Source organism: Urocitellus parryii, chromosome 3 (assembly GCF_045843805.1).
Source record: "Urocitellus parryii isolate mUroPar1 chromosome 3, mUroPar1.hap1, whole genome shotgun sequence".
Classification (NCBI taxonomy): domain Eukaryota; kingdom Metazoa; phylum Chordata; class Mammalia; order Rodentia; family Sciuridae; genus Urocitellus; species Urocitellus parryii.
In genome coordinates, this window is record NC_135533.1 from 189,382,318 (window position 1) to 189,404,930 (window position 22,613).

The 22,613-nt window shown below is 43.5% G+C and overlaps 1 protein-coding gene across 3 annotated transcripts in view; it reads left to right on the forward strand.

The window, feature by feature from the left end:
* The first annotated feature begins 11,531 nt into the window (after positions 1-11,531).
* Gpd1l (glycerol-3-phosphate dehydrogenase 1 like) overlaps positions 11,532-22,613 on the forward strand; it is an 85,551-nt gene continuing 74,469 nt past the window's right edge. For all 3 annotated transcript variants that reach the window (XM_077796252.1, XM_077796250.1, XM_077796249.1), the window contains exon 1: positions 11,532-11,750. In XM_077796252.1, coding sequence (XP_077652378.1) covers positions 11,704-11,750 — 47 coding nt within the window. In that variant the 5' untranslated portion in view covers positions 11,532-11,703. The remainder of the gene's footprint in view (positions 11,751-22,613) is intronic.

Here is a 22,613-nt window from a genome sequence, read left to right on the forward strand (position 1 = left end):
ACTTTTTAAAAAAAGTAAATAGTAGCATAAGGATATTATAGAAATGCCAAAAGAAATAATAAAAATCACGGAAAGTGGTGGAGTCTAGAGAGTGGAATCTGGGGAGAAGGTTGCTACTTTGCCTTCAGAATTATTTGTCATTAGATAATTTTAAAACTATATGCATCTACTGCTTTAATTTTTAAAAATTTAGAGAGGGATTTAAGATGTAGCTCAGTGGTAGAGTGCTTACCTGGCATATTCAAGGTCCTGAGTTTGATTCTCAGCACCACAAAATTGGTTAATAATAAACAATTAAGACAGTAGGCCCTAATCTCCATCATGTGGGATTAGACCCCACTTCCTTAATAAGAGTCCTTTGGTGTAAGAACTAAATCAAGAATCAATAAATGGGTTGGACTCAAACTAAAAAAAAATCTTCTCATCAAAAGAAACAATCTGTGAGGTGAATAGAGAGCCTACATCTTGTGAGCAAATCTTTACCCCTCACACATCAGATAGAGCACTAATCTCAAAACTTTTATCTCTTATTTATTTTTTAAAATATTTTTACTTATTTATTTCTGCAGTACTGGGGACTGGACCCAGGGGTTCTTTTACCCATAAGCTAGCCCTTTTTATTTCGGGACAGGCTCTCACTAAGTGCCCTGGCATGCCTTGAACTTGCATCCTCCTCTCTCAGCCTGCTGAGCTGCTGGGATTACAGGTGTGTCCCACCATGCATTGCTGCCATCAGAACTTTTTTTTTTTTTTTTTTTTTTAAGAAGGGAAGCTTAGCATCTTTTTCTTTCTTTTCTTCTTTTTTCTTCTTTTTTTTTTTAGTGGTGCTAGGGATTGAACTCAGGGCCTTGTGCATGCAAGGCAAGCACTCTGCCAACTGAGCTATATCCCCAGTCCTAGAACTTTTAAGACATATTAGGACCACATTCTTCACCAGAACGAGGCACTTGAATATTTTCCCATTGCCTTCAAAATAAAACTCTGTGACAGAACAGAATAGAACCCTGCAGCATCAGGCCTCCACTGACCTGCCGGTCTCATCCGTCTACTCCTCTTGCTCAATCCAACATAGTTTTCAGTTTTTCAAAGGAAATAGTGACTATTGTTCTTCTGCCTCCAAACATGTTGCTCCCTCTTCCTCAAATACTTTTCCCCATTTCATTCCAAACCATCCTCTGTCTAGGCATGCTTGCTCTAGAAAGCCTTAACTGATGCCTGGGTTCAGGTTGGGACCTGTCTGATCTGTTCCCAGAGACCCTTGACTTTCATCAGAATAACATTAAGCAGGACTCTATGCAAGATACTCTTTTCTTTCTCTAAATGGTCTCCCCGCTAGGCTGGAAGTTCCATGGGGTGTCGACTTTATTTGTTGTCTTCAGCCTGGTGTCTTCAGCTCTTGTTCCACAGGTGGGAATTCAGTAACTATTTGCCAAATAAACAAGGCTTGGAGCTGGACACAGTGGTGCACTCCTGTAATCCCAGAGGCTCAGGAAGCTGAGGCAGGAGGATCATGAGTTCAAAGCCAGCCTCAACAAAAGCGAGGCACTAAGCAACTCAGTGAGACCCTGTCTCTAAATAAAATAAAAATTGAGCTGGGAATGTGGCTCAGTGGTTGAGTGCCCCTGAGTTCAATTCCTGGTACCCACTAAAATAAAATAAACAAGATTCAAATTCAGAACCAAGTCTAGGCTGATACATGACTTTTAAAAAAATATTTATTTTTAAAGTTGTACACAGTACCTTTATTTTGTTTATTTATTTTTATGTGGATCAAACCCAGAGCCTCACACATGCTAGGCGAGCGCTCTACCGCTGAGCCCCAGCCCCAGCCCAATATACATGACTTTTAATCCAGTAGAAACTTAATAATTATCTCTGCCTTTCTGTGCTGAGGTACAGTGCTAAATCTGGTAATCTCATTTTGAATACTCCCAAGTTCTCCCAGAGACCCAAGCTGGCTGGCAGCCCAGAGATAATCTAGAATAATACCTTGGGTCTAGCTGAAAGCTGGCTTTTGAATAAAGGTAAATTATAATAGTGTGGTTTTTTTTTTTCCCTAAAAAAAGAAACAACTGGGGTGTAGCTCAGTGGTAGAACACTTGCCTGGCATGTGTGCGGCTCTGTTTGATTCCCAGCACTACAAGACAACAACAAACTAAAATCAAAGAAATATAAAAGCAACAGATTCTCAACCTATCCCAATATAAGGGAGTTGCTGAATAAAACCTGGCATACAGACTCTTTTGATAACTTAATAAACTTTGATATGAACAAATTACAACTGACACCTGCGATTGCTAAGTATCTGGGGCGCTATTTGGTGCTTGCAAGAAGCCAAATCTGCCTTTTACCCATTATGTCTCTATTCCCTAAGGAAGTGAGATAAAAGCCCTCATAAGTTTCCAGACTGGGGCATTGTTTTCCTGAGCCAAAAATCTGTAATTTCTCATTGGACTGTCAATAGCAATATTGAAGATGGGTGATTTCACTTGAAGCCAGCTGTACCAGGAACAAATGTCACCCCCAGAGATTGTATAGTGGAAGAAAGTATTGGCAGATGTAGTAGAGGAAGGAGCAGATAAAACATTTCTCTACGGTGGCCCCAGTGTGCATCTTATGTGGAATTAAAAGAATGGATTTAACCCATATCATCCTGTAAAAAAGGTTTCTGTGCCACAAAGAAAAATAAAAATAAACTGGTCATGATGGCACATGTAATCTCAGTAAGTTTGGGAGGCTGAGGCAGGATTGCAAGTTCAAAGCCAGCCTCAGCAACTTAGCAAGGCCCTAAGCAACTTAGACTGCCTCAAAAAAAAAAAAAAAGAGGGGCTGGGGATGTGGCTCAAGCGGTAGCGCGCTCGCCTGGCATGCGTGCGGCCCGGGTTCGATCCTCAGCACCACATACCAACAAAGATGTTGTGTCCGCCGAGAGCTAAAAAATAAATAAATAAATATAAAAAAAAAAAAAGAAAAGAAAAAAGGTTGGTAATGTGGCTCAGTGGTTAAGTAAGTGCCCCTGGGTTCAATCCCCAGTACCAATAAATAAATAAATAAATAAATAAATAAATAAATAAATAAAATAAAGACTTTTAGGGCCTAGGGTTGTGGCTCAGTGGTAGAGCACTTGCCTAGCACTTGTGAGGCCCTGGGTTCAATCCTCAGCACCACATAAATATAAACAAATAAAATAAAGGTATTGTGTCCAACTGTAACGAATATATATATATATATATATATATATATATATTTAATATACATATATTAAAAAATAAAGACTTTGGGAGGAGGTTCAAATTATTCAAGTTTATTTTATTTTTACTTTTTTTGTGGTGCTGGGGATTGAACCCAAATTCTTGTGCATGCAAGGCAAGCACTCTACCAGCTGAGCTATATCCCCAGCCCTCCAGGTTTATTCTTTTAAATTTTCATTATAGGAATCTATTTCTTGATGTTGATTGACATTTTAAATAGGAAATGATGTCAAGTGGAAAAACACAGAAAAAAAAAGTATATAATATACTAATTAAAAAGAGGACGAAATAAAAAATATGTTTGTAGATGTGTAGAATATTCTTGGAAAGATACACAAGAAAGTCATAATTATGGTTTCCTCAGGGGAGGGAACTGGGCGGCTACTGGAACAGAGAGGAGAGAGAATTTCACTATACACCCTTTCAGTTCTTTTGAGTTTTGCACCATGTGGACAAATTAATTATTCAGAAAATATATTAATTAATCAAAATAAGGTCAATTACAGTAAAATCAGATGAAATGACAATACAAGATGACAACACCATAGTTTATGCTCTGAGTTGGAAAAAAAAATGGCAGTACTCTGTCAGACATCGAAACAATTAAACAGAACAAGGCACAGTGGTGCACACCTGTAATCCCAGCAGCTTGAGAGGCTGAGGCAGGAGAATCATGAGTTCAAAGCCAGCCTCAGCAATTTAGCAAGGCCCCCAAGTAACTCAGGGAGACCCTGTCTCTAGATAAAATATAAAAAGGGCTGGGGATAGGGCTCAGTGGCTAAGCATCTCTGGGTTCAATCCCTGGTACCAAAACAAACAAACAAACAAGAACAATAAAGCCTATTTTTAACCTGTAAATCCCCAAGTCTGAGAGTTATTTTGAAAATTGGTTTTGGCTGGGGGTGTAGCTCAGTAGTAGAGCACGTATGCAGCATGCTAGAGGCCCTGGGTTCCATCCCCAGCACTGCGAATAAATAAATAAATAAAGTATGATTTTTTTTTTTTTCAACAAGCCAGTCTTAAATGAATGCATTGCCATTCCAGTTAAAGAAAGCAAAAGCATTGATTTGTCCATCACTGGGATGTTGACATTTGGGGGGCAAGGAGCAGTAACGGGGATTGAACCCACTGAGCCACACCCCCAGCCCTTTTTTGTATTTTATTTAGAGATGTGGGTCTCACTAAGTTGCTTAGTGCCTCACTTTTGCTGAGGCTGGCTTTGAACTCATGATCCTCCTGCCTCAGCCTCCTGAGCCGCTGGGATTACAAGGAGATATTGATTTTGATCACTAGGTCGAGGTGGTTCAGCCAGTTTCTTCATTGTAAAGTCACTCTCTATCCTTGGGGATGATTTGTGTGGAGGTTTTGAGGCTGGGTGAGTGTCCTCTCCTGCCGCAGTCTGGCTGGGCACAAAATCACGAGCCACTCACAGCTTTGTAGATTCAAACAGCAACTCTTTATTCCCGAACTCACACCGGCCCTCTACAACACGTTCTGGGGAAATCCAAGTTCTGCCCCCAAAATTCACGTACTCCACCAGGCTTTGAATCCCAAATACTTTCTGAATTCCATGAGAACTCAACGGGAACTCAGGCAGCAGGATACGCCCTATTCCCAGCAGGAATAACCTTAAACCTGGAACCGCCCTAAACCCAGATTGTTCTAAACCGGGAACGCCCTAAACCCAGGGAGCAGGATACTCCCTAAAACCTGATCCGCCCTAATCCAGTAGGATCCTCCTTAAACCCGGATCCACCCTGGTCCTTGAGCAGGGTCACCTTTCTCAAACTGTTATGCTCGAATTCAGGACCCCCAAAGACCACCAGAGACCCAAGATCGATGTAAGCAGCAAAGAGGTGTTTATTGCGAGCTAGCTCGGTCCTCCGAGCACACACAGAGCAACTGGTGACGCTGAGAGGCCCCGAGCCCAGGGTTTGCAGCATTTTTATACATTTTTTGGAGAGGGCAGGGACTTCACATACATCATAGCAAATCATCACACACCGCGGGAAAATCAAATAACAACTCTAAATCGTGATTAGCACATTCACTGGTCGGAACAAGTTGGGTAGGGGTGATTGGTCAGAACAAAAGGGGTATTGGTTTGAGCCAAGAGGGGTGTACATGCTGAACTACATGGTTTCCCAATATGTTATCAACCACCATAAACTACTGGGAGGGTCATCTGGCATCCCAGGTATTTCCCTGTCTCATGCTGATTGGTGGCTGCTAGGGGGTTGCTATGGATCTCCACCTAGCCTGACTGAGTCAGGGACACCTGGCACAGCAGATCTCTCCTGTTATTTGTAGATAAACAACTTAGCAGGGTGGGAATGTGCTTAGGAGTGCTCTGTGGGTTTTTCCAAGGACAAAGGTCATGTCCCTTTCTTGGACAGGCTTTGCTCTGAGATAGAGGCTGGTTTTTCAAAACATACATGCAATGTCACTTCAAATGTCCATTTCCACGAGTCCTTCCTATAAGCAACATGGGGTACGCTGGCAAGGAAATTTCGATGCATCATTCCTACTTGGCAATGGCTCTCAGCACTCTCTCAGAGTCAGCTTCCACCACTTTTTCCAGCATCTGTTGATGACCTTCTGGTACCAGCATTCCTCCTTATTTATTAGTTGGTATTCTACTGCAAGAAAGAGATTTCCCTTCCACCTCTGTTGTTCATTTATTTCTTTTTCTTTCTTTTCTTCCGTTTTTGTTCACTTATTTCTTCAAACCAGCATATATTCATAGACTTTCATTTTATTCAAAGGGTTTTAAACCTAATACTTTCGTTATTTATTTTGGTACTTGCTTCGACTTGGATTTGGCTAGTGGGAATCCTTCCCTTTTTCAATCGCAGCAAGAAGGCCCTCCTAAGACACAGAGTGTCGGGGCCTTGATCTTGGACACTTGATACTTCACAGCTTCCAGAACTATGTGAAATAAGTTTCTTGTCTTTTTAAATTACCCAGCATCAGGTATTTGGATATAGCAGCACAGACTATGATGTCCATACTGTCTCAAGCTCCATTTATTTGCCTTCCATTTATATTTCTAACCAGGGAAAACTGAGTTTCATATGCCCAGTCCCCAACTGAAATTTACCTCCTCTCTCCAGGATCAGCAACAATCAGGACTGAGGCTAGCCCATACTAACACTTTTGTATGAACTTGAAAAATGACCGTTGCATCTGTCAGAAAACAGTCATCTGGAGCATACCCATCTTCAATATCCTCAGTGTGCATGGTGCCTACAACCATGTGTGGGGACTCCATCAGGTGCCTCCTTCCAGCTATCCTGAAGGATATATTGTGACCACTCCTACTTCCTGAATTCCTGTCTTCCTTTGGCAACTGTGATACCACACCACAAATTCTTGAGGCTGCGTGGGTGCCCCCTCCCAGAGCCTTGCTCCTTTCTCATTCCTTCAGGCTCTTCTTTAATATTTATTTCATTTCAGAGTCCTGTTGGGTTTGTCCTCCTTTGTTACTTAATTCATCTCTCTGAATGATGTCAATCACTTTCATTCAACATTTACTTATGCCCTCTCTGTCAGGCATTGCTTTAGGCACTGACTACTTGCAATTTCTTAGTACACGCCGCCATGAATTACAAATGTGTCCCACCCAGAGTGATGTATAAAACGGCCTCCTTGAACTTGATCTTGGATACCTCCAACTTTGATTGTTGAGAACTGAGCTCATTATTCTCCTCTCCAGATCTATTCCTCTTCCTGGGTTTTCCTGTTCTAGCAAATCATGCACAAATAGTTGCCTGCACCTGAAAGCTGGAGTCATCCCATACCCTTCCTCTCCCACCAAGAAAGAAAGAAGTCTTATCTCTCTGCTTCCTACCTATGTCCAAGCTTCACTCACTCCTTCCCATCACTGTCCCCACCACTGCGGTCTCCACTGCAGTCTAAGCTGTTATCATCCTCTCTCTTATAGAAGGCTGCAGCAGGCTCCTAGTTCTCACTGCCTCCTGGCCTTCTGCCCGGGCATTCATTCAGGGGACTCTTCCCATAACAAAAGACAGATGATGCCCATCCAGCTCCCTATGGTTCCTTGGCTCTCAGAATTTAAGGGCTGGGGATGCAGCTCAGTGGTTGAGAGAATTTCCCTACTTCCCTTGTATGCACGAGGCCTTGGGTTCCATCTCGAGTGGTGCAAAAAAGAAGAAGGAGGAGGAGAAGGAGGAGGAGGAGGAGGAGGAGAAAAAGAAGAGGAAGAGGAAGAAGAAGAAGGAGAAGAGGAGGAAGAGGAGAAAGAAGATGGAGGAGGAGGAGGAGGAGAAGAAGAAGAATTAAATTCTGATTCTTCACTATGATTTATAAGGAGAATCATGACTAGGCATCTCTTTCTACTTTTCTGCTTTCATTTCTTCTTTTAAAAAATATTTACTTTTTAGTTGTAGTTGGACATGATACCTTTATTTCACTTATTTATTTATTTTTTAAAATGTGGTGCTGAGGATCAAATCCAGGGTCCCGCATGTGCGAGGCAAGCGCTCTACCGCTGAGCCACAACCCCAGCCCTCTGCTTTCATTTCTCTCCTCCTTTCCTTCATTCTCTTTCACTCTTCCATTTTTCCCTCCCCACTTACTGAGCTCCATTTAGTTCCTTTTCTCTTGTAGTCTCTGGACTTTACCTTGCCTCTGCTGGAACAGACCTTTGCTGCTCCTCCACCCCTTCACCTACAAACTGAATTTATTATGACCTGCCCCCAAACTGATATTCACCTCCTCTCTCCAGGATCAGCAACACAACCACCGGGGCTGAGGCTAGCCCACACTAATGCTTTCATATGAACTTGCAAAAAGGGTACTATCAAAATAGCACCATTCTTTCCTTCAGGCATCAACAGATCTTACTTTATCCAAGTTGCCTTCCTTGAGCAACTTCAAATCTGGGCAAAGGTCTCTTTTGTGTTGCCAGAGCAAGCCAACAGCATTTATCACAGTCTTGGGTAAGTTCCTGTTAACTGGTCTGTCTCCCTCTAAATGTAAGCATTTAAGAAGGCAGAGATCTTGGGACCTAACATAGTAACTGGCACACAGTAAGTGTTCAAAAAACAAATGTTGAATAAATGAATAAATAGTTGGAAGAATGTAGGATATGAAATCCAAAAATCTTGGTCCTGACTCCCCACTGGACTTTTGGAAAGTCATTTTTTAAATCTCACTATGTAATATGGAGCTACAGAGTATGACGACTTGAAAACATGGTCCCAAAGTACTTTGATTGACGTTTTTCCTACCGAGAAGTAGGGCCTACGTCTCCTCCCTTTTAAACTGGGCTTTGTAATCTCTTGACCCAAAGAGCATGACAAAAATGTTTTGGCAATTTTGGAGCTCCAATCTTAAGAATCTAACAATTTTTCATTTCTCTTGGGATGCTTACTTGTAGAACACAGAAGTGCACCGTAGGGAGAGAACTCCCAGTGCAAAAGCCACACCTGGAAGGAAGCCAGACATTCCCTTTCATCTTGATTTCTGTAACTTTTTTTTTTTTTGGGGGGGGGGTACTGGGTATTGAAACCAGGAGTACTCTGCCACTGAGCTAAACTCCCAGCCCCAATCTCTGTAACTAATCTATAAAACAAATGACCTACCATACCTATTCTGGCACAAAGTGTTGTACATATCAAGTGATCAGTAAACACTGTAGGTCTATGCTGGGCAGAATGTGTTCACAGAATAACCAGGTTGCTCATTCTCAAATAGGTGTAATTGTAACGTTTGTGAGTAAGAGTTACCATATAAGGTATAAAACTTTTAGGCAAAGGTTAAAAACAATTAGATGTAAATCTTTGCAACTACAACTATACTACTCAAATGCATGACTTCATTAATTTGACAAGTGTGTTTTGTAACACAAATACAAAGGGAATAAAGCTTAATTAGTCCATCTTTCCCATCATCCCTATATGTCTTTGCATTAGTGCAAATGATAGAAAACAAACTATCAGAAAGAAGTGGAGAGAATGCTGTCTTACCTGCTCCCTTTATTTTCTTAAACAAATAGCATAAACAACACACATAATTCTTTCCTTCCTTTTTTTATTCCTTCTGGTACTAGGGATTGAATTTAGGGCACTCTACCACACAGCTATATTCCCAGCCCTTTTTATTTTTTGAGACAAGGTCTCATTAAGTTGCTGAGGCTGGCCTTGAACTTGCAGTCCTCCTGCCTCAGTCTTTTGGTAGAGTCACAGAGTAAAGTAAAGATGAAAACAAAATGACAGTGAATCCTCTGGGAAACAAATAGGCATAGTATTTTTCTTTTTTCAATATTTATTTTTTAGTTATAGTTGGACACAATACCTTTATTTTATTTATTTTTATGTAGTGCTGAGGATCAAACCCAGGGTCTCACGTGTGCTGGGCGAGCACTCTTCCGCTGAGCCACAACTGCAGCCCCAAGGCCTAGTATTTTCCTAGGTGCTGTAATATTAGTTTCTATAGCCAGTGTCTACTGATACTTTTGTTACCGCTGTTGACCGGTGACGAGTCCTTACTTCCCCGATGTTGAAGAATAACACCAAAGAAGCACGCCGAGGCAAGGTCAGAGTAGAAATTAGAAGTTTTTTAAAGGACAGCAGAAAAGACTTCTCCCGGAGGAAGAAGGGGACCCAAGAGGTGGAATCCGTGGAAGTGCGGTTGTCTCCCCTTTTTATAGTTTTGGTGATGGAATGTGGGTTGAAAGGCCCGAGGGGTGGGACACAGGTGGGCCAAAGAAGTAATCTGGGCAGGAAGGACTTCATTAACACTTCTTGGGATGGGCTATCTTCAAATCTGCTGGGGGCTGTTCATTAAGGCTTCTTTGAGGTGGACTTTGGCCTAGGGCCTTTTCGGGACTTCATTAACATTCCATGAGTTGTCCTGCGGCCTTCTCAGCATGGCCTCCATTTTAGATTTCACTCCATATTAGACCAGATCTAACTACACTGACTACCTAACTTTAAATCTGGCTTCACTTTTATTCTTAAGTTCTGTATCACTGTTGCTATTTTCAATTTCTTCTCTCTTTCTCTCTCTCTCTCTCTCTCTCTCTCTCTCTCGTTCTCTCTAGCTCTTTTTGTTTTAGAGTACCAGGGATTGAACTCAGGGGCACTCAGCCACTGAGTCACATTTTTATCCCTATTTTGTATTTTATTAGAGACAGGGTCTCACTGAGTGGCTTAGCAACTCCCTAAATTGCTGAGGATGGCTTTGGACTCGCAATCCTCCTGCCTCTGCCTCCCTAGCCGCTGGGATTACAGGCATGCCCCACCTCGCTGGGCTGTTTTCAATCTCTTTTTGAACTGTAATATGGGCTGGGTACAGTGGCCCGCATCTGTAATCCCAGCAACTCAGAGGCTGAGGATGATCCCAAGTGCACAGCCAGCCTCAGCAATTTAGGCCCTGTCTCAAACTAAAACATAAAAGGGTGTGTGTGTGTGTGTGTGTGTGTGTGTATGTATGTGTGTGTGTTTGTGGTTTCGTGGTTAAGCATCCCTGGGTTTAATCCAGACTACCTACCCCCTGCCCCAATTTTTTTTTTGAAAGCCCACATCCCATCTCATCAGTCTGGGGTGGTGCCTAGGTGTGGGGATTTGTTGAAGCTCTTGGATTTATTGCAGCAAAGTTCAAGAACCTCTGGTTTAAACTACTTGGTCCTCCTCTGACAGTGTTTAGCATTCTCCATATTGGTGTAATTGTAATCTTTGGTCAGATTGAATAACATTCTATTTGTCAGGGAGGAGAGAAGTGTGGTTTCACCTACAAACAAGGACCAGTCAGGTCCTGGTAAAGCAACGAGGGGGTCAAGTCCTGCGTCTAAAGTGGGTGAGGGCACTCCCCCACCCCCACCCGGCCAGCCAAGGGCCTAGCCCCCCCCCCCATAATCCAAGTTCGCTGAGAAGTTCAGGGGGGTCTAACTGTGCATTGTGTATACAAGTGAGGCAAAGGTGAGCACTTGGAGCTCTGGTCCACGTGGGTTAACCTTAGAGTCAACCTAACAGTCTCTCTGGAGTCCAAATCGCAGAGTGGCAGCTGTTCCCGAGTACGCAGAAAGGAGCGTGCAGGGGATGCGGGGCAGCCTCCAGAGTTGGGCATGCAAGTCTCTGCGCCCAGACCCAGGTCTGCACGTGGCGCGGTGGGGGCGGCGGTTCTGGGGCACGCAGTGGTCGGTGGTGTGGACTACAAGTCCCGACATGCCTCGGGCAGGGGTGCGATTGCACAGGAGCGGGGCTGGGAGGCCAGGGCCAGGCGTGCGCAGTGGTTGTTGGGAGTGGCGGGGCGGGTCTTCCCCGGCTGTCATCTGTGGCCCCCGGCGCTCGGGCAGGGGTGGCCGTGTCTATTGGCGGAGAGGCAGGCAGGGCGGGTCGCCACGAGCTGCTGCGGGCGAGGCTGAGCGGGTGGAGGCCGGCAGCCGGCCGGGGAGGCACTGTCTGGGCTGCTGCATACCGGTCTGGCCATGGCAGCGGCACCTCTGAAAGTGTGCATCGTGGGCTCGGGGAACTGGTGAGCGGAGGCGGGCTGGCGGCGCGGGCTCCGCCTCCAGGAAGCCCCTTTCCCTGGCGGTCTAGAGCTGCGCTCCCCGCAGCAGCGTGGGCACCGGGCACCTCGCGCAGGGAGGCGGGGTGGGCGACCTCGGGGCCAGGCTGGGCACTGAGCGCCAGGGGAGGCCGCACCGAGGTCCTAGCCTGGGAATCTCTGGGCCCTCGTGCCCGCGGGGGCAACGCAGACCGAGGGCACCGCGCGCCCATGGGCACCTGTCCGCTCCTAGGTGTCCGCGCGGCGAGCGCACAGAAACCACCTGCTCACCACGCCCTGATGTTTTGCGCAATATTCTGAGGTCGTTCTCAATTCTCCCTACCGATCGCCTGGGTCGAGGAATTGAAGGAGGCCCAAGAATTAGTGTAGTTTTGATGTTGGGCAAACCGCAGCACAGAGGGTTTGCCATTCGGGTTTCAGGCAGGGCAAGCTCTGCCCATTAAGGTATGGTTCTTATCTCCGCTTCTGATAACGTCCAGTATCTTAGTAACGTGGCATCAGGAAGAAGATCCAAGTTCCAACGGGCCTTGTTTCCCGGGGACCTTGAGAGTTCTTCTATGGGGAGATGTTTGCAAAGCTTTGCATTTCCAGGGCTTGATTTGACTTTAACCTTTATAAAGCACTATGTGCAAGGCGCTCTTGCACTTACTTTACACGTGTCAGTCCTTGGTAGCAGCCTTTATCGAACTCACACGGTGTGATTCTTTGGTGTGTTTGGGTGAATGCAGAGGAGCATGGGGAGGAAAGGAGGCAGAATATAGCCTTGGCATTTTCAAGCTCTTTATCTTTGCTTCACTTCTCTTCCCACTTCTGAGGGAGTGGTAACAGAATCATTTGGAGTCACTGTGCCCTTTCCCTTTCAGTGCGTTTGTTTACCTGTGTTTCTGTGGCCTGACTCACATCCCGGTTCAGCCTTCTAGAAGTGCTGCAGGCATGGGCACATGGTATTTGGTCTCTGACTTACTTTTTTAAGACAGACAAAAATACTTCTCTGAAGAAACCTGAACCTGGTTTTCCACTTTTCCATCCCATCAAAGGATGAACTTTCTCTGAACCCCTATTGCTGATCTCTGTCCATGCACTGAAATGATTTAATTATTGGTCTCTACTCCTTCCTCCCCCACTTGAGATTGAACTCAGGGGTGTTCTCCCACAGAGCTACATCCCCGTTCCTATTTAATTATTTAGAGGCAGAATCTTGCTAAGTTGGGAGGCTGGCCTCAAACTTGAACGTGTGATCTTCCTACCTCAGCTTCCTGAGTAGCTAGGATTATAGGCCAGTGCCACCCAGCTTCCCTGCCCAGCTCAAGGCTGACATCTACCTTAGTGCCCTCCAAAATGCTAAGTAAATGCTAAATCAATGTCTGAAAACTATTTATTTATTTATTTAATTTTTGGTGCTGGGGATCAAGCCCAGGTCCTTGTGCATGCAAGGCAAGCACTCTACCAACTAAACTATATATCCCCAGCCCTGAAAACTACTTTTTAATTTTTATTTTTGGTGCTGGAGATAAGCCCAGGGCCTATCCTATGCTAAGCACATATTGTACCTTTGAGTTATACCCCATCCCCCAAAGTAATTTTAAACCTCCTATTGTATTTGATTAGGAGCTCATTTACTTTTTTTTGTGTATGTGTGTGTATAGTGCTGGGGATCAAACCCACAGCTTCACACATAGTAGGCAAGCACTCTGATACCCCAGATCTTTATTTTTTATATTTGTTTTTTAGTTGTAGTTGGACACAACACCTTTAATTCACTTGTTTATTTTTGTATGTGGTGCTAAGGATTGAACCCAGGGTCTCAATCCTGAACCCAAGTGCGAGGTGAGTGCTCTACCCGCTGAGCCACAACCCCAGCCCCCCACCCCAGACCCTTTTTTTTTTTTTTTTTTGAGCCAGGTCGTTGTTAAGTGGCTGAGGCTGGCCTTGAACTTGTGATCTTCCTGCCTCAGCCTCTTTACAGGAATTACAGGTTTTTTATAAACTAAAACGTACAGTGAAACATCTCCCATCCACTTTTGTCCCCCCAGGAAGCTTCTGAAGGAAAATCAGTGTTGATCTCTTCTGACCTTTCGGGAGGAATTCTGTCAGGCATAAGTGAATGTTTATATGTGTTCTTTTTCTCCCTTTATTCTACAAATCAAGAGTACTGGGCACTTTTTTTTTTCAACCAACAACAGAAAGTCGTGCACGTTTCATAAAGTCAGTACCTATCCAGTGCAGAGCTTCATTCGGAGGTTTCAGCTTGACTTTGCCAATTTGGGTCTCAAGGTCACTTCAATAAGATGTCAGCTGCCGTGTTGGACATGCCACTGGAAAAGCACCCATTTAGCACATGTTCTTTTAAAATTAGTTTCCTCTCCTATAAAATTCCACGGATGACAGCCCTCTTTCCTAATTTAGAAGGTGCAGGTAAAAGTGGCACAGCTTTGCCATGCTGCATTTGAGCCTGAGTGATAGTAGTGAAGCAAACCTCCTTACCCTCCACTGAGATTTGGCTGCAAGCCCCTGGCTTCCTCATTCTGATGTACTTGACTGTTTTCTTGGCCCACTCCAGCCTGGGGAAATGGACTAGAACTTGGCCAGTGACTCTGAAGCAGAGCCATTGAGGAAGAAGCCCATAGTTTGGGCTGGGTGCCTGGCTTCATTAATCACAGGATCAGACGGGAACAGATGTTGGCATCTCTGCCATTGCCTTGGTTGGGTACAGAGCCACTCTAGTCCTAGAGAGAGGATCACAGCCTCCCCAGAGAAATTCAGGGACTTAGGAGCTGAGCTCAAGCCATAGAGCCCCCAAAGGGTACATGGAGTGTTCAGTTCTGGTTCAGTAGATATTGGAGTGTTTTTCCCAAGTAGTTACTGTATTCTTTACAGCAATACACTAGACAGAGTCCCTGCCAGTAGGAAACTTACCTTCAGGGCTTGGAAGATAAGATCAAGAGAAATAAAATGTGGAATGGAGATTTGTCACAAGGTTAAAAGTTACATTTTAAATAGTATTTCTTAAAGAGTGCATTTTCTGAAGACCACTTGCTCCTGAATTACCACTGAAATTAGATTTGCTGAATCATATTCCCTGAGGGTAGGAAGGATTTTTTTCCCTAAGGGACTTTAGCCTTTCATTAATAAAATATATCTCCAGATCTGGTCCCTGTCTCAGGAACCTAAATGTTCCTTGAGCTATATTTACCCTGGGGACTTTGAAGTAGATCCCTCTGCTTATATAAATAAAGGTGTTGTTACTTATAAGCTCATAGTTGAAAGGCAGCTGTAACTCACATGGAGACTCCCTCAGGTCACCCGTCATCTGTGGCAGGGAATCCAGCTGGCTTGCCAAGGCCCTTCAAGGAGGAAGGAACTGGGTGGGAAGGTGGGAAGGTAAAGCCAGTTGTGTAAGATGGCCTAGTCCTGTCCTTTGGTCAGCCTTTTCCTCCAGATAATTCAGGGACAGAAGGCTGGTGTATCTGGCTGAGCCCTTTGGTCCCACTCATTGTGAGGGACAGGGAAGGGTCACTTAACCTGCCTGACTTTCCATGGCCCTGTCACTTGTAACTTGGCAAAAACAAAAGCTTGGCAGATTCTTCCAAAGATGTTACAGTTTCTTTCTCAGCCCCTGTGAAGATCACCCAGATACAGTGCAAACCATGGTTCTAGAATTGAAACCTGAGTTATATTTACTGCCAAACCTCTGTAATGGGAGCATATGTCCAAAGACATATCCCCAGCCTCTTTTGTAAGGCAGGGTCGTGCAGTAGGGTGAGGGGCCCAGATTTCCACCCTAATCCCCTGTTTGGCAGCTTCAAGGCCTTGGCAATTGGCTTCTATGAATGATTGCTTATACTATTGGTACCTGCTGTCTAGGATTATGTTTAGAATTGTTGCTAAAAGCAAAGAAGATCAGGGAGGAGATTAGGAAGAAGGAGGTTAGGGAAAAGAAGCTCAGGGAGGAGAAGGTTGGGAAAAGGAAAAAGAAACATGAAGTTTCAAAGCCACAAGAGATAGAGCCAAGGCGTCAAGTGAAACCTTGTTACAGGATTACATGAGATGATCCAGGGAGAGTAAATGGTGGCTAGAGCTCATTCAGTATCCGCTGCTATTACCGTTATTAGTTTCATCATTCTTGACCGGAGCCATCCCAACATTAAGTCACAAGATGGACCAGATTGGAATCTGGCCAAGTAGTATAGGCCGAGGCTGGGAGAGGGGACAAGAAGAGTGACTGCTATACAGATGGAGGAGTTTCCCCAGGAGTGACCTTGTTTTCACATTAGCCCACAGCCTGACATCTTCCTCAGGCTGAAGGGTCAGGGTGAGTGCTGGCCCTCTTTGCACTGATGCCAGAAGCAGGACTTAACTCTGCTAGAACCTACAAAGTGCACCACCTGAGCTTATCATTCACCTCTGCCACCCCTTTGCCTGTGCTACTCCATTTCTGCCATGATGCATGCTACCCAGAGATCTAAGAAACAGTCTGAGCAACTAATTTAGCTCCTCTGTGGTCAGAAGTAATTGCTTCCTTCCCTGTCAACAGGCCACACTGACACTCTTCTGCTTTGGGAGCTGAAGGGAGTTTGATGACAGGGTAGGTTAGAGCTGTGAGGATATTTAGGGTCCCCTCCTGGTCTGGGGCAAGAACATTCATACACATATAGCATAATTTAAAAAAGCAATTGATGAAGCCAGGCTGTGGTGGCAACTGTATAGCTGTAATCTCAGCAATTCAGGAGGCCAAACCTGGAGGATCACAAGTTTGAGGCTAGACTCAGCAACTTGGCAAGACCCTGTCTCAAAATGAAAAACAGGGGATATATATAGCTCAGTGGTAAAGCAGCCCTGGGTTCAAACTCTAATACAAAAACAAACAAAAGAAGTGGCACTTAATGAAGGAGTTTCTATCACCTCCCCAACCTACTCTAACATAAAAATCACAAGGACTACTCTAGAAGTAGGAGTGCTGTGTTTTCTTAACCCCCACATGTTTCTTCATTCTTCTCTTCCATTTCCTCCTCTCCCTTAACAGGAATCCTAATAATTTTTCTGTTTATCAGGAATGTAGATTACTTCATTTTAAACCTGGTAGATTAAAAACAGGTTAGAAAAAACTTGCTCAAGGTCAACACTTAATAAGGTCAAGTTCAAATGCAAGGTCCTTCTTGCTCCAGAAACTCTGTTTCTATAAATTCCCGACATTTTCAGTGAGAGACATACTTAAACCTGAGGACAGATCTCCTTGTCATAAAAATGTTGAGCATCTACCTTTCTAATGTAAGTCTAATCTAACGAATATTCCATTTATGAGAAGTAAAACTGAATGAAGCCTTAAAATGGGTCAGATTCCCTCCAGAGCAGGTACCCATTCTTCTGTAGATCCCAAAAGATGATCATAGTTTACTTTTTTTTTTTTGGGTGTGTGTGTGTGTGTGTGTGTGTGTGAGTGAGTGATTGTGGTACTGGCCATTGAACCCAGGGGTACTCTACTGAGCTACATCCCAGCCCTATTTATTTTTATTTTGAGACAGGGTCTCACTAGTTTGTCCAAACTGTCCTTGAATTTACAATCAATCCTTCTTCCCCAGCCTCTTGAGTCACTGGGATTATAGGTGTGCCCCACCACCTGGGTTACTATTTATTTTAAAGGCAGTTGACTACCTCTTCCTCCTCCTCCTTCTCCTACTTCTTCCCCTCCTCTACCCCCTTCTCCTTCTTCTTTTCCTTCCTCCTCTTTCTTCCTCCTTCTTTCTTTCTTTCTCTCTGTACTGGGGATTGACCCCCACAGAGCACTTAATCACTGCACCGAATCTCCAGTCCTTTTTAATTTTTTTTTATTTTGAGACGGTCCAGGTTGCTAATGCTGGCTTTGAGATTGGGAACTCCTGCTCTCGCCTCTTGAGATTCTGGGATTACAGGCACGCAACACTACACGTGGCTGGTTTTTTGTTGTTGTTGTTGTTTGTTTGTTTGTTTAAATTTTGAATGCGGTTTATTGAGTGCTATTGTTTATTAACAATAAGATAATCATGAGTGAAACAGACATCAAAATGATATTTAGAAAGGTGAATGAACCACACACAGAATAAAAAGTCTTTTCCAAGTTATTCCAGAGGACGTGATATTTTTTCCAATAGGACATTTTATCCCGAGTCTATGAATAGAGAGGGGCATAACTGTTGGAAAAAAAAAATTTTATTTTTTTTGGTACCTGAGATCGAACCCAGGAGTGCTTTACCACTGAGCCACATCCTCAGCCCTTTTTATTTTTTATTTTGAGACAGGGTGTCACTAAGTTGCTTTGGGGTCTCACTAAATTGCTGAGGCTAGTCTCGAACTTGCAATTCTCCTCCTCTAGCCTCTGAAACTGCTGGGATTACAGGCATGTGCCACCGTTCTTGGTTTAGAACAATCTTAACCTTTGAGTTAACCTCCAACTTTTACCTGTTTATCTCAGCAGCACCTGAGTGAGCCTCTTTTCTAAGACATATGCCTTTGGGTAGAAAAGTCATGTGTCCAATAAATAAATCATCTCTATGGGGGGTCCAGTGCTGTCCCCAAGTCTCTTGAAGTTGCAAGGGGGCAGAGGTTTCTGTGGTTAGTGCTGTCCAGGCCACCCTTTGCTCCCACAGAGTTGTACTGGTAGCATTTTGCTGTCATTCAACTTTGGCTTGATTCTTTTCACAACTGGGAGCAGGGAACTGAATGAATTCTCGATTGCTGTCTACCATTCCAAAAGCTAGTGGCTTCCCACAGCAACCACTAATTAGCTCGTAATTTGGGTGGTCAACAATTCTGACTCACTAACCAGGGAAGGATCTAATCTAGGTTGGGCTCACTCATAATGGTCAGGGTCACAAACGGGTTAGCTGGAACCATTAGTCCTAGATGACCTCCATCATGTGTCTGGCAGTGGACAGGTTTCAGCCAGAATGACAGGAGCCACCGAGCCACCTGCCTCATCCTTCAGCAGGTTAATTCTGATTTCTCCAGGTGATCACTGGCTTTCACCAAGAGCAAGAATACTTTTTAAGCTTTTGCCACAATTAGGCCAGGTGCTTTCCCGGTCTTCATTTAGGAGATTCATGGTACCACGAACTGACATACAATTTACACCATGACCCAGAACACTTCACATATTACAGGAAACATGTTTCATAATAACAGAGGTTCCTGGGGTGATGGACTATGATATTTTCATTTTTTTCCCTGTGTTTCTTTCATTTTTAGAACCTGCATAACCCAGTTTGAGAAATACTGTGTTAGGTAGAAAAATAGTTTCTTTCCCATCATCACAGCCAGAGTACCTCCACAGATGCATGGGTATGTCCCCCAGAAAACCATGTTCTCCACATTTGATTGTTTCTGCCTGGTTTTCCCAGTGCTGAGAAGAGGAAGTGGTTTGCATGGGTTACAAGCAAAAAAGAACCAAAGGCCCCTAGAATTTGTTTCTCCATCCCTGGAAAGCTCTGACCTAACGGCTTGATCAGTGGCTATCTGTACAGAAATATCCCCAGACGAAATGAGTCATTCACTTAGCCACCCCCAGCGTGATGGGAAAATATCCTCAAGCATCTAGAGCCTTTTGTCTAAGATTATTTGAACCTTTGTACTTGGGTTTCTTTAGTAGATTTGCCCATTGGTAGGAAGTATCTTGCATAGACCAGTCTCCTTGGTTCTTACCCTTGTAGGTTGTTGACAAATACTAATATAAATTTTAGAAATTATTATGGATAAGTTTGCATTATCATGTAGGCAGGTAACCATGCATTTATATTCTACCTGGAACAATGATTCACATTTGTACTTGTCTAATTTTTTTTTTTTTTTTTTGATATCAGGGATTGAGCCCAGGGGTGCTTTACCACTGAGCTACATCTCAGCCCTTTTTACTTTTTATTTTGAGACAGCTAAGTTGCTCAGGCTGCCCTTGAAGTTGCTATCTTCCTGCCTCAGCCTCCTGATTGTTGGGGACTTCAGGTGTGCATCACCACACCTGGCTTACTACTTATTTTTTTTAAGGCATCTGATCTTATTTTTTTTTTTTTTAGACAAATTCTCATTAAGTTGTTGAGGGTCTTGCTACGTTGCTGAGACTGATGGAGAGCTTAGGATCCTCCTTTATTATGGGGAATAAAGACTGGGGACTTTATTCCCCAGTCGATAGATCTACAGGCATGCTCTTACATCCAACTTAAATAATAAATCTTATAGTAACCTGCTCATAATGAACTGCTGTGAGTTGGGGTAACTTGATGGTGTTCTTCAGAGCCAAGACTAGCAATGGTAGCGCTTGAGATTTCAGGACTTCCAATCTCTGTATTTCATCTCAAGTGCTGGCTGTAGTTGGTGGGTGGTGGCCCCATACACTTCAGCATGGAGAAGAATTCTCAGAGAGCAAGCTTAGAGGTGGGCTTGGGGTGGGGATGGGCTGCATCTATGCTAAATTAGCTTGGACAAATTTACTACTACCAAAATTTTTACTACTAACATTTAATAACACTTGGATTAAATTACTTTTACCAAAGTAGAACCCATCTGGAGACTCTAACACAACTAGTTCAAACTTAGCTTTGGCCCACAGTGGTGCAAGTGTCAGACTCAGTGATCAGGACTGTTGAGCCCTTTCCATTGGCCAGGAGTTCCAACCTCATTGTGTATTATCTAAGTTAATGCTCACAATAGTGAGTATTGTTACCATCCTTGTTTAGATGAGGATTCTGATGTATGCAGAGGTCATGTCCAGGACTTACAGCTACAAAGTTGTGGAGTAGTTGAAACTTCTCTGCCCTTCTGCGCCTACTTGAAATGTGACTATGGGGACTAAATTTAAATGTTTAATTATGAAAATTAATATTCAAATTAAAGTTTCAATAATCCATGTAGCTAATACATTGGACCACAGAGCTCCACACACTGCTTTTCTCTTTGATTTTACATTTAACTATCCTGAAGATCTTTTCATATCTGTACACAGAGAACATCTCATTCTTTTTTTTTTTTAATCTGTGCTGGGGATTGAACCCAGAGCTTCCTGTATGCTAGGAAAGTGTTCTATCCTATGTCTACAGCCCTTTTAAAAAATTTTTAATTTTGAGAGAGGGTTTTGCCAAGTTGCCCAGTTTGACCTTGAACTTTAGATCTTCCTGCTTCAGCATCCTGAGGAGCTGGGATTACAGGTGTGTACCACTGTGCCTGGCTCTCATTCTTTTTTTATAGTTGCATTATATTCCCAGGTATGGCTACTCCTTTGTTTAACCATTCTCCTGATTTGGACATTTGGGTATTGTTTTTAACAGTTGTGCAGTGAATCACCTTATACTCTTATATCTGTAAAGATAGCGGGAAGAACCAGAACTATTAGAAACACATGAAAAATGATTTAATGTGGTAATATCTTATTTAATTTTTTGCTTTATAATAAGCAAGTATTAGGAAGATAGAGGGAGGCATCCTAGCTGCAGAGGGATTAGAAATATATGCAGAAAAGAGGTTGATTTGCTCTGGATTACCCAGCACATGTAGAATAGGGCTCAGGTTTAAAATTAATTTAATCCTTAAATTAAATTCCTTGCTCTTCTGTTTTGCATCACTGAAACTCCAGTGTGTGCCTTGGAAACAGTTTCTAGTGATTCTCTGAGGGCAGGGGCATGCAGTCTGTCATCTGGTTATTGTGTCAACAGGGAGCAGGTGCCAGGTGGCTGTTAGAATTTACACTGTGTGGTTCTTTTCCATGATCAATAGATGGGCCTGCAGACTGTGCTTACCCACAAACCTTGGGCAAAGCTGTAGAATCTACTTGTCTAGAGCCCTGGAGACAAGGTGATTCTCTGCCATCCATGCTTAAGAGTGGGACCCTAGAGCCAGTTCATGAGACCATGACTTAGAGTTTCCCCACGGTGCTGTGGGTTGTTCTTGGTGGTGGTGGTGGTGGGAGGAGTCTCAGGCTACTTGTGCCTGTGGTTCTAATATGAATTCACCTGACAATTGCAATGTCTCGGGTGACCATTTTCTCCATGGTATGTGGAGTTGATAGCACGGCTGAACAGGTCATGGTAGGTGTTTTAGAACAAGCTGATCGAGGTATGGCCCATCCCAAAGTGTTCTGAAGGAAACATGGAAATAAATATTTGCTAAAGTGAGATTTAGAAGGTATCTGGATTTCAATGCCTCCTCTAGCTTGCATTTTTTGTTTGTTTGTTTGTTTTTTTGGATTGGCTAACAGACCTTGGGACCTGCTGAAACTCATCTGCTTTGGATTGGGGCGGGGTGGGGGTGGGGTTCTGTTAAAACATCCAAAAGACAAGAATGACTTATAATTACCAGGTTAGCAAACTTCAATGATAGCCGTCTATATTGGAAAAGTAAATAAAAGTGAGAAGATAACATTGGCTTGTATTAGGTACAAGCAGAAAGGTGATATCACGAACAGGAAGGTGATATGCTCCCTCCGCACTTTTCCAACTTTAATATGCATGTGGGTCTCTTGAAGATGGGTCTGTGGTACAGATTCTGAAGTGGCAGATCTTATTTTTTTTTCTTATTTAATTTTTTGCTTTGTAATAAGCAAGTATTAGGAAGGTATTATGGATAAATTATTATGGATAATATGGATAATATGGAGTGATGGACTCTGTCTGATATTTTAAATTGGACCCAGGGAGATTGAACCCAGAAGTACTTAACCACTGAGCCACATCCCTAGCTGGTTTTATTTTTTTTTATTTTGAGACAGGGTCTCACTAAGTGGTTAAGGCTGGCCTCAAACTTTCGATCCTCCTGTCTCAGCCTCTGGATTTAAAGCCATGTAACACCATGTCCAACCAAAGAGGCAGATCT